This window comes from Euphorbia lathyris, chromosome 9 (genome assembly GCF_963576675.1).
Source record: "Euphorbia lathyris chromosome 9, ddEupLath1.1, whole genome shotgun sequence".
Lineage (NCBI taxonomy): Eukaryota > Viridiplantae > Streptophyta > Magnoliopsida > Malpighiales > Euphorbiaceae > Euphorbia > Euphorbia lathyris.
In genome coordinates, this window is record NC_088918.1 from 78997866 (window position 1) to 79010414 (window position 12549).

Here is a 12549-nt window from a genome sequence, read left to right on the forward strand (position 1 = left end):
TGGAATCGTTTTAACACGACGAGCTTTCTTCTTCTTCGGGATGTTGAACAACGGTTAGCATTTCAGTACAAATCGCAGAAATTATAATGTTAGGTTAGCTTTATTAAATAATAGTTTTTAGCCTTTTTTTTATGCAACAGTGGCGTTTTGGAGTTTTTCTTGAAATTTGTTTGTATTTATGTAATTTTAGGGATGAATACCAAATTTATCCTTAACTGGAAACTACAAATTTAGTCTTAACGTAAGAAATTGTGCGAATTTAATCTGAACTCTTCCAAGTAAGATCAATTTTAACCATATTTTATCGAAAATTAGAAAAATTGGTTTGATTGATATTTAAATGTCATTTCAGAGCTTCCAAACATCAATTATGTGTAAATAGTATATTCCTAATAAAATTATAAAATTTTGTTAAAATGTTAAAAACTAAATCTACTACATATAAGTTAATCACAGATTATTTTTTTGTGTCAAACTGTCTAAAATATTTACTGTATTATTAATATAGTTATAAAAAACTAACAAAAAATGTATGAAACTGCTTCAATTTATTGATAAACTTGTTTGGAATGTTCGATGTAACAGTTAATAACAGTTAAATCAATATTTTCAAATTTTCTACAGTGCATGGCTAAAATTGTTCTTGCTTGGAAACGTTAGAGTTAAATTTGCACTATTTCATACATCAGAGTTAAATATGCATTCGCTTAACATGTTAGAGTTAAATTTGGTATGTATCCCTTAATTTTAACAATATTATCATTTTTATTGGGTAATGCTATTTACCGCAATATTTTTTCTACCTACCGCACTGTTTTGACATTTATGCCCTTGTCATAATTTTTTCTCAAAAACCAAAACTTTTTTTTCCTCTCTTTTTGAATTTTTTTAAAATGGATTTGGCCTAAACGGGCAGCGCGCACCATTCCACCGTACGGTGGAACGAATGGCGCTCCCATTCCACCGTACGGTGGAACGAGCATGTCGTTCGTTCCACCGTATGGTGGAACGAACGACGCGTGCCATTTCCACCACGGGTGGAACGGGCAGTTCGTCTATTCCACCTGTGGTGGAAACGGCACGTCCCGTCCATTTAGGTTAAATTCATACGGATTCCGCCTTCGTTTCGGAGGCGGAACCCGTGATTTCGGAGTAATTTTTTTTAAAAAAACCTTACGGGAGCATTCATGAAGCCTTTATCCGCTCATGCCTTTGGCGGCATGTCGTTTTAGGTCGGGTTTTTTGAAAATCCAAAAAGCTAGAGAGGATTTAAGAGTTTATTTTTTGAGTTTAAATTATGAGGAGGGTAAAATTGTCAAAAAAGTGCGGTAGGTGGAAAAAATATTGCGGTAAATAGCAGCTCACTTTTTATTTTCACAAAACACGTTTCTTTTTTAACGTTTTTCATATCTCTATAATATTATTGTCGAAATAATAAGGTTTTGTTCCGTTCAATAAAATGTTATTTTCATTTAGTTATTTAGGTTATTTTTATTAATGTATGTATTACAATTTTTATTTTAGTAACTTATTTGTTGATTAATTTTGTCGGATATTAAACCGCTACACACTAAGTAGCTCTGATACTATGTTGTGGAACCAATTGAATTAGAAGTTCACCACCTGTCACAGAGTTAATTTTTTAACCCATGCTGCACTCGAACACCCGCTATCAAAGTGCGTCGAGTAAGCCTAGTTTGCGTGTTTAGAGGTGTTTAGAGAAGTATTTGAGTGCCGGGATTTGGAAAGGTTAGGCACAAACGAAATGCACAAATGTGCTTTAGAGCTTGTACAAGCTCTAAAGCACACTTCTCTTGTCATTTCTTATTATATTTATTTATTTATTTATTTATTTTAAGTTATATTTTTTTTTGTAATTTTCATAAATAAACAGCTAGTTCGACTGATTGTTCGCATTAGTAAGAAATTAAATATATATTTTTAGAAAAGAGATATAATAAAAATGAGCTTAAAAGTGTTATGAAAATAAAGAGCACTGTAAACCAACTTCATCACTCTAATATATTGAAATAATACTACAAGATTATAAAAATGCTAGGGGCTAGTCGAGCGGACAGAGCCCTCAAAAATTAACTGGGAATTAGTCAAAAATTAATCAGTTATTAATCGAATTTGTATTTTTTTTTTCTTTGTTTGTTAATCAAAAAATTCTTGTATAAATTCAATTAATATATGCATTACATTATCTAAAAATAATAATATAAAATTATTTAATATATAAAATTTGTATAATATATATTTAAAAGTGAACATTAACATTTCAATAATAATATCATTGAAACCGCTTAAAAAATAAAATATAATGTTGACAAGTAATATAAGTGACCAAAAGCTATGAAACAATATCATGAAAATCTTAAATCATATAATGAAAACAAATAGAGAACACCATTAAACCAAAATATTTGAAAATTAAACACAATTCACTAGTAGCCATGCTATAATATTCAAAAGTTAATTATAATAATAAAAAATATAACAAATGGTTTTGTTGATTGTTGCTTAGACGACAAATAGGTAGGGATGTAAACAGGGTGGGACAGGGAATGCATTTCCTATTTCCGTCTCCTAATTAGTCAGGTTAAACGGAGACATATTTGTCCTCATCCCCGTTTATAGATGCTCAAAAGAACTTCTTTCTCATTCTTCGTTCCCCCGCGGGAATCACCATTTATGTTTAAAACATCAATATATACTAAAACTTCTAAAAAATACCAAAAATCAATAATCATTCCAAAAATAAAATTGTTTTTATGGCATTGGTAGTAAAGTATTATCCCGTTACGTTAGGAGGAACAAAGATAGATAGGAAAAATAGTCCATTTAATCCCTGGCTAATACTTTGTTTATCCAATTTAATTGTTTTTGAGAGATAAGTCCATTTTTTTGGTAGGATAGGAAAGAAAAAAACAAGCCACCACAAAAATAAAAAGTCTTAGCCTGGCATCAGTCTAGGAAAGTTGACCCCCACCATATCATCCAACAGAAGAGAAGAAAGAAAATTAAAAGTTATAAATTATAATATTTAAAGTATAAATTTAATTATCACGGAAAATAATTGGGGGATCCATCGGGGATTCCCAATGGATTGGGGATTAACGAGGCGGGGTCGGGGATCCCCATGGGGCAGGAATACCATTCTCCATCCCTGTCCATGGGGATTCTTATCGGTGATTTCTCATTCCCATCGGAACGGATCAACGCCGAGGACGGGGAATCCCCGCCCCATTTGAGTCCCTACAACTAGGTAGTCTAGGCGAGCCCCAAACTGCTAAAAATCATCTAAGAGCTAAAAAAAAAGGGGTCTAAATGACTAATCGGAAAAAATCAGGGTAGATTCCCGATATCGAGTGCCTAAACAGAATCTAACCGGTCCAAACAGCTTTGTTTTTCAACAGTAGTTTTTTCAATCCTAACATCCCCAATTTTGAGAAAAGACAAGTGAAATATATAATAGATCCATCCAAAAATTTCAGAAAACCAAATGACAAATCTTACCAAATTGAAGTGTAAAGTTATATATTAAATTAAACCATTTAGATTATATTAAATTAAACCATATAGATTATGTAAAATTATATATTAAATTAAACCATACAGATTATGTATTAAATTAAACCAAATAACACAACCATTTAGATTATGTGTTAAAATGTATAACTAATCACAATTTTTTTTTTTTTTTTTTTTGTCAAACTGTCAAAAATATTGAATGTGTTATTAATATGGTTATAAAAAACCAACAAAAAAATATACAAAACTTCTTCAATTTATCGATAAACTTGTTTGGAAAGTCCAATATAACAGTTAAATAACAGTCAAGCCAATATGTTAAAAAATTTCGATAATACAAAACTAAAATTTATACTATTTTATACGTTAAAGCTAAATATGCTTTTAAACTTTTTCGGTTCAAATCAGATTTTTAAATGAAGTAAAAATTTGGAAAAGAGTTCAATTTTAATCTTAAAGGGAAAGTCAACTCATGTAGTTCAAAATCTAATAAATATAAAAGAAAAAGTACATACTATAAAATCCGTGTGTTTGTAAAAAAAAATAAATATTGAAAATTAAAAGTATTTGGCTACAAAAAAAGGAAAAAGTAAATAGTAAATTACTATCATTTTTAAGAGGATAAGAATGAATAGAGTAAAGTTTCAAAAATATAAAAAAATGTTTCTCCTTAAAAGGATAAATTATCCTTAAGTTTGCTTACATTTTGTTTATATATATAATACCGGAGATTCTCACGGGGATTTTTCGTGATGGGGCAGCGGTAAAACTTCCTGCCCCATTCCCAGGAATAAAATGTTATCCACCCCATTCCCATCCACATCGGTTCGGATCCCCGTGAGTTTCCATCCCATTACACTCCTAGTTCAAAATAACAAAATTCCGAAAAAGAAAAGAATCACTAAAATAAAATGATGAAATGCAGAAGACACATAATTTGAAGAATCATAATGTTAATTTCTTCCTTTTTCTTTTTTTTTTTTGCCTTCTGAAATTGGCAATCAATCCTTTCCACATTAATATTGCTCATTGCAACATCTTACAAATGTACAATTCTGGAATTCTATTCCTTACCTGTGCCCGTAAATTCATGCGATACGAATAATAATAATTGTACCGACTCGTTTGTTGTCACGAAAGAGATAAAATCATTTTCGAGTTTTTGGCTACATAATCGGGTTGGTTAGGTATCAGATGCTGTATGCTAAGAACATCAGTTTGATATTCTAAATAATGAAATTTATAGAATGCAGAAGATATTATTATGTATTCTGATCAGTTCTCCTTCGCTTAAATGCCTTGACAAAGTAAGCAGATAACGGAGTTTTCGGAACACTATGTTGTGCGGAAACTTTGATTTTTAAGTGTTTCATGTTTCGGAAACTCTTTGAGAACTTGTACTGTGAGTTTTGGGTAGGGTTGTAATCCAGCCGAGCCGAGCTTTGGTTTGCTCATGCTCGGCTCGTCGGAAAATTGACGAGCTTGAGCTCAACATCTCGTCCGTGAGTTGCTCACGAGCAGCTCGTTAATTCTGTTTATGAACTTCGCTCGCGAACAAATCATTAACTATGTCCATTTGAAATTTTTTTAACACAAAACTACATAAATTTGAAACCTACAAAACTAAGTTGTTTTACATCATCTCCGCTTTATAGAAATATTGTTATTAAAAAACCAATCGAACCAAGCTTGCTCATGAAAATATTCATAAACATTATAATTAAGTTTGTTCATGGACCTATAACCGAACGCGGGTTTTCGAGTCGAGTTTCACCATGCTCAAGCTTGGCTCATTTATAAATGAGTTGAACACGGTCAAACTTTTATCAAGTCGAACACCGAACCGCTGAACTCATTTACAGCCCTAGTTTTGGGTCAAGTTTCTTAAAATTTGGAAACTTATTTCTTATGATATAACGTGTTTTTAGAAGTAGATAAATATTTTCTTTGTTTTCCTTCTATTATCTAACTTGTATATAAAAAAAATTAATGTCAAGATATATAATAATCAAATATACATTCTTGATATTTTTAAAAATTTATAGATATAACCATATAGTTTGTTTTTTACACTTTTTACCCACGTTTATGTTTCCTATATTTTTTACAAATATCGTTTTCCTGTTTCCGTTACAAAAAACATTTAATTGCCCAATATCAACCAAACTCTATCAGTCTCAATCTATGTTATACATGTTGATTTTCACCATATATATTTGTGTACAGTCAAAAGGCTCGAGACTTCTACTTGTTCTGATAATAAATCTTTTCTGACCACTTAAATCTTCTTCTTATTATTATTATTAGAGATAAAGTACGAAAAATTCCTCTATCGTATCGGCCAAGAGCAAATTTACCCCTCATTAATGGTACAATTGAGGGCCTGACACTTCACGTTACTAAAAAAAACACATATTTTGTTCATGTGTTTTGCATCCATTGCATTTCAATTGGTTCATAAAGTAAGGGTTTTGCATTTTTTGAGATTTTAGAATAGGTTTGAAGGGAATGCCTTTGAGCTCGACAAATATTTGAGTTTTCTTGTCCAACATGTGCTCTCACGTGATAAGAATCCGGACGAGATGGGACCTACACAACGTAACGTGTGTCCATGAGTTTGATCTGCTACTGATGATTGAAAATATAGTGCACATCTGGAGTGAAGGCAACGGGATTCATGACTACAGAGAACTCTGTTAATGATGTATGGAATTAGCTAATTTGCCAACATTAGGTCCTCAATTGTACGATTTATAGCGTGAGGGGTAATATTGCTCTTGGTTGTCAATGATAAGGAAACTTTTGTACCTTATTCCTAATTATTATTATTATTTGATAATTGGGGATTCATGAATTCTCATCAATTATAATTAACAAAAATAAAATCTCATACATAAACTCCGGTATCAAAACAAACCTGAAGAAGCCGATAACGAGAGATGCAAGCCATAACTTCCAGTTAAGTCTGACAGTTGAGGTAAATTTCCCAGCAAACTCAATGAGGACGATCTGTGAAACAATTGAGGGTCCTTTCAGTTCAAAATGAACAAACGATAACAAGCATTTAAAAGAAAAGAGCGAATTAACTCAACGAAATCTGCTAACCTGTAGTATGAATGTAAATCCAACAATTCCAACAAACAAGCGGTTTTTGGTCACTCCACTAAAAATGTTCATTTCGTCAGGTTTCCGAGCATTGAATTCATTGAAAACCTGCAAATCAAACAGTTAGGAAATGGTTAATCTCCTTAGTTTAAAACTTCTCGTTCGATGCAAATCTGATGGAATTCAATACTTGGATTCTTTTTTTCTTGCATACATTTCATTACAATAAATGCACAATTAGTACGCGGAAAGCACACAATAAGAAAAGTTTGGCATGTTAATCAGTGTGAGATATTGCTTTTATGATTATGCACCGTGTAGCCATCTCTCTCTGAAACCATGACTGATCATGTACAACGACACACGATGTCCCCCAAATAGCACAGCCAAACAGTACTTAGCAACTAAATTATGGTTGCTGCTGCCCCTGATAAGTTTTGGATAATCATTCCAGCTTATCTGTTCTTTTTAATTTTTGGACTTGTTTCCTTCTCGAACTTCAGTACTTGTCAGTCCCGCAGCTAAGAATCTCATACAAGTGGTAATCCTTGTAATCTATAGGTTCATTTGTGATTTAACTTTGACATCTAAAGTAATGCCAAGAATGAGATTTTTATGGCTGAAGAAGGTACAGCTTTTGCGCGGAATATGAGTTTCTTGAATTTATTCAAAGCAATGTAACTCATTTCTTAGTTCACTATTAACTTGAGACTCTTTGAAATTGTCTAAAACTATGAACAATATGAGCAGCCAATCCAGCTGAATTTGTTCTGATTATATTAAACCATTTCAATCAATGAACCGACTCTGTTTCTGTAACTCAAAGCACCTATGGCTTTAGTTCATAACTCAAAACACCGATGGGTCTAGATCCAATCAAATTGGATAAGCAAAATTACAGGCGAATTTTGTTGTAGAAAAAAAAAAAAAAGTAAAATGTACTTTGCCAGTAATTATCCCAGATGAATTAAATGAAAAGCTCATCCTCTGCCTCAAAAAGTAAGAACAATTCGAAAGCAAAATGCATACGTGATAGCATAGTTATTAAAGGCGCGCCTCGGCTAAGGCTCCAGCCTTAGCGCCTTGGTCAGTAAGGCGCGCGCCTTGGCTACCTTAGGGTATTTTAGGGTTTTGAGGGTGTTTTAGGGTTAGGGTATTTTTAGGGTATTTTAGGGTTTTTTAAGTTCAGAAAAACAGAGACAGACAAAGGGAAGTTTTTACTACACATATCGCAGCAGACATTATGCCTTAGTAGTTAACTAGAACTTAACTCATGCATTTTATGGTTTTATTGTTGGTATTTGACTATTTGTGACTAGTATTATGAATTTATGATTTTTTTTGGTGCGTCTCGAGTCGCTTGGGCGCGCGCCTTAAGTTGCGCCTTGCGCCAAGGCTCCAGGACCCCCTTGCGCCTTAGTGCGCCTTGCGCCTTTAATAACTATGCGTGATACATTTGAAAGAACTTTCACATATCTTGAGGACTCGTAACCAGAAAATGTGAAACAGTATCATCTGCGGGTGTTTGGAAATGTCACTGTGCTAACACATGCTAGCAGCATACTTACTTGGCAAAGGACGAACGTATTGAACATCATAGTATTCCTTACGTCTGTAGCATGTTCCCTGCTCTCATTTTCCAAATGGAGAACACTCTCGCCGCGGAAGTTGAGTACAAGGAGAATAATTACTTGATAGACAGCCTGTAATTACATGAAATTGGCAGTTCTATTAATCAGCATTCAACAATGAGAATAAAATTGGGTTTAAACCTAACTACCGCATCAAAGGAGAATACCTGTATGAGTAAGTTCCTCCACATGATATTGGTTATAAGAGGTTCCCTGAAATACCAAGTACAAAACATCCTTTCAGATCATTTTATGTAATTTCATAATTACTCATTTATACTTCAAAAGAATCATATAACCCCGAGAGTTGACGAAATCAGAAAGGATTAAGGAAAAAGAAAGGAAAAATGCCATGATTTAGTTTCTCAGTTTTTACTCTTCACTTCCAGAAGATTGATCCTAGAATGGACTCGGTGATGGAAAATTAATTCCAAGTAAAATAGGGATTAGAAAACCTATTCAACTTGAGATATCATCATAATTCATATTCAATAAAAATTGGAAGCCAATTAAACTGTAGAAGGAAATGACGATTCATCTTCACCAGCTTAGAATTTGATATATAATCAATACATTTACAGCAAATGAAAATTATTTTATAACTCAGACCTACAAACGTTAGTTCTCCATCAGTATTAGCAGTAAAATTTCATTGCATCCAGTAATATAAAAATTCAGTTTACTTTCTGTTAAACCAAAAGCTATGTCAGCAATCATGGAAGGTGCATTAGTCAAACTTTAGTAGTAATGAATTTTCTGGTTTGACAAACCTTCTACCAACAGGGGATCTGTGCATAAGGTGGTCTGTTGGTGGTTCTGTTGCCAATGCAATTGCGCCAAGAGTATCCATGATAAGATTAACCCATAGAAGCTGTAGCAAAAAGAATTTAGGAATTCAAAATTAGATTGGCAGGAGAGATAAATTGAGTTTTTGGTTAATCTTTTGTATTTATTATCTAACCCTACATCCTAGTAAAAATCTCCAACCCTTATCTTACGTATTTCTGAATCGATTACTGCTCCTTGACAGATGGTTTCAGAAAAACAGTCCTGATCACATGCACCTTAATGAGCATGTAGAATTTGCTCATTCACCGTTAGATCTATGCTTATTAGAATCGTAAGGTGGGGATTCAAAACATCCCGAGGCTTAGATTTAATAAGCATATATCTAACGGTGAATGAGCAAATTCACTTGCTTATTAAGGTGCATGTGAAAATTCCTGTCAGAAAAAAAGTGAAGTTCCTTTGTAATACTCGAATACATGAAAACTATGAATTCTCTTTTTCTTTATGATGAACAAAAGCACAATAAACCCCTTGAACTAACACTTAAAGGCACAATTTAGCTGGCATTGAATTTTGTCAAAGTATTCAAAATATATTCAGGACCCAGATTAGTCTAGAAAAGATAATTTGGCTAACTTGTCCATTGAGTATGAGTTCAGGGATACATTGGGCATATGTCGTTTTATTACACAAGAACCAGGTAAATAGTTTCCCAACAATGATCCAACAGTTCGGTTTGCCTTGTATGTTCAAATTTACTAAGGCAATTATCATCCAGTAAAATGTTTGCACTTCCTTAGGTACAGGCAACCCACAAACCAATTTAGTAAGAGTATGCATGCAACTAGGTCTGCCTTCCATGTTCAAATTATTACTAGAGAAGAGGACAGCATCATGGCAATTTAGAGTATAATTTCAGTGAGAAAAGAAAATCAAGACACAGTTGATAAAACCTGAAAAGCTATAATGTAGTTTTGAGGATTTTATTAAGTTCTTGCTTGAATTACTCTGGTTCCATCAAAATGATCTAATTTAAAGTTGAACTTATAGATTTAATGAATTTCTTTTAGTGAATCAAAAGCATAATTCACTTCTTAAAACCCATAAAACTAAAAAGAAAATAGCATTCAACCTCAGACTAAAGATTCAGTCGGAAAAGAGGCTGATTTTGCTCAAAAGGGAGAAAAATAAGGCCAAAATAACTAGATAACAGCAGAAAGTCAAAATGAAGGATGAGAGGGAGAAGGGGAGAGAGAGAGACCTGCACAGCATTTAAAGGAACATCACCAGATGAGATAGCTGCAACAACATTGATAACAAGAGCAGCAACATTAACAGTAAATTGGAACTGGATGAACTTCTGAATATTTGCATATACAGAACGACCCCATCGCACTACCTAGATAGAGAATAAATTAGCAATTAAAAAATTATATGAATTTGTATATTTCCATTAACAGTATGGCAAAATGGAAAACAATGTTAAATGTGGCTAATTAATTCCAATTTCCAAGAATTTAGAAGACACCATGAGCTTCAAAGGTTTATGACATATAATAATCATGTCAAAATTTTCCCAGCATATAGGAAAAGTTACCTGAGAAATCAGGTTACTAATATACGAATTTACATCAATTAAAAGTTGCTAAGAGTAAAGTAATTCATGCATCAAACAAAATGGTAAGGATTGTTCACTTTTTATTGGGGATTATCCAGCCTAGGTGGGCAAGACCCAGATATATTGGGGATCAGGTAGTCAAGTCAAGTGAAATGGCATAAGATTTCAGGATAAATAACATAGGTCCTAGTAAAACTATGATACTTTCTTCTCCCACATATATGCCATACATAAAAGAAACCAAAAGAAAGAATACTGAGGCATTTTCCAAGATGAAGTGAAGACCAAATAAAACTTCAATGCCCCATCAGAAAACAGAAAATCATGCACAAGTTTATTCCAGGTAAAATAGGTAAACAGGCTCTAACCTTTACTACTGAAGCAAAATTATCATCCAAGATAATGATATCTGAGCTTTCTTTTGCAACTTCAGTCCCTTGAATGCCCATGGAAAGGCCATAATCTGCCTAAAATACAGAAATGTAAAAGAGCAGATCAACAATGCGACCATTAATTTGATGACACGAATTCAGTATGATAACGGAGGAAAAGATTACCATAAAACTCCTAGATATAAGTATGAAAGACATCATAAGGATCTCTAGAAAAACTGTTAGATATTAGTCTTTAATATTGGTGTTGTGGAAATTCCACAGAATAAGAAGGAAATCTGTATTTTATTTTGTCTAAGAGACATCTGTATTGTCTAGAGACATCTGTATGCCTGGAGACATCTGAATGTCTGGAGACATCTGTATTGTCTGGAGACATCTGTATTTTGACAACCAGTTTTTGGCTATAAATATCTTCAATCCTTCATACCTTTTCACTTACTGTTTTAATTATTCAAATACGTTCATAGGGAAATTAGTGAAATTGCTATCATTAATTTTATGTTAGGGAAATCCTAGAGGAAACTTAGTCAGAAACCCAATAGCAATTGATAGTGGGGGCTAATATTTCCTTAAGGATAGTGATTAATCACGTCCCTATTTTATGTTTGTGATCCCATATTTCTAACAATCTTAAGGAAATATTATGGAGAACGTGCTGAAGAATGTTGGTGATGCTGGTAAACTTGATCGGTTTGATGGGACGAATTTCACTCGTTGGAAGGAGACTATGAAATTTTTTCTGAGTACTCTGAAATTTTTTTACATTCTGGACATTGATTTGCAATCTATTCCAGAACCGAGTGACAAAGATACTGATGGAATTGTGGCTGAATGTAAGAAGCGAGAAGAAGACGAGGCGCTATGTAGAGGATATATTCTGAACCATCTATCTGATCGTCTTTATGATTTGTACATTCCTGTACAAAAGGCAAAGGATATATGGATATCACTGGAGACAAAGTATAATTCAGAAAAGCAAGGGGCAGATAAGTTTATCACTATGAAATTTTTTGAATTTACTATGAATGATTCTGCATCTGTACTTGACCAAGTCCATGAATTTCTTATCTTGGCCTCTAAATTTAAGGATCTTACTATAGACATTCCAGAGAAATTACTTGTGGGGACAATCATAGCCAAATTACCTCCAAGTTGGAATAACTATAGAAAGAAACTGTTGCACACTTCTGAGGATTTTAATTTGGAACAAATTCAGAAGCATTTACGAATTGAAGAGGAAACTCGAATTCGTGATAAGAAACATGATATTGCTTCTAGTTCTAAAGTTAATTATGTCAGTAATAATCAGAAGGGGGGCAAAAAGAGGAAACGAAATTATCAGAATAATCCCAACAACAACAAAAAGTTTAAGAAGAATTTGTCTGATGTTGTTTGTTATAATTGTGGTGAAAAAGGACACATCAAAAGATTCTGTAAGAACCCCAAGAAGAAGGATAGCAAAAATCAGAATAAGAAG

The 12549-nt window shown here is 33.2% G+C and overlaps 1 protein-coding gene across 1 annotated transcript; it reads right to left on the reverse strand.

The window, feature by feature from the left end:
• Positions 1-4268: 4268 nt before the first annotated feature.
• LOC136207441 (calcium-transporting ATPase 9, plasma membrane-type-like) lies at positions 4269-11429 on the reverse strand. Its single transcript, XM_065998690.1, has 9 exons — positions 11373-11429; positions 11046-11144; positions 10321-10458; positions 9041-9141; positions 8438-8483; positions 8208-8342; positions 6640-6747; positions 6452-6543; positions 4269-4395 (listed from the first exon to the last, which is right to left on the reverse strand). The coding sequence occupies exons 1-9, from the start codon at positions 11427-11429 to the stop codon at positions 4269-4271; spliced, it is 903 nt and encodes a 300-aa protein (XP_065854762.1).
• Positions 11430-12549: the final 1120 nt, after the last annotated feature.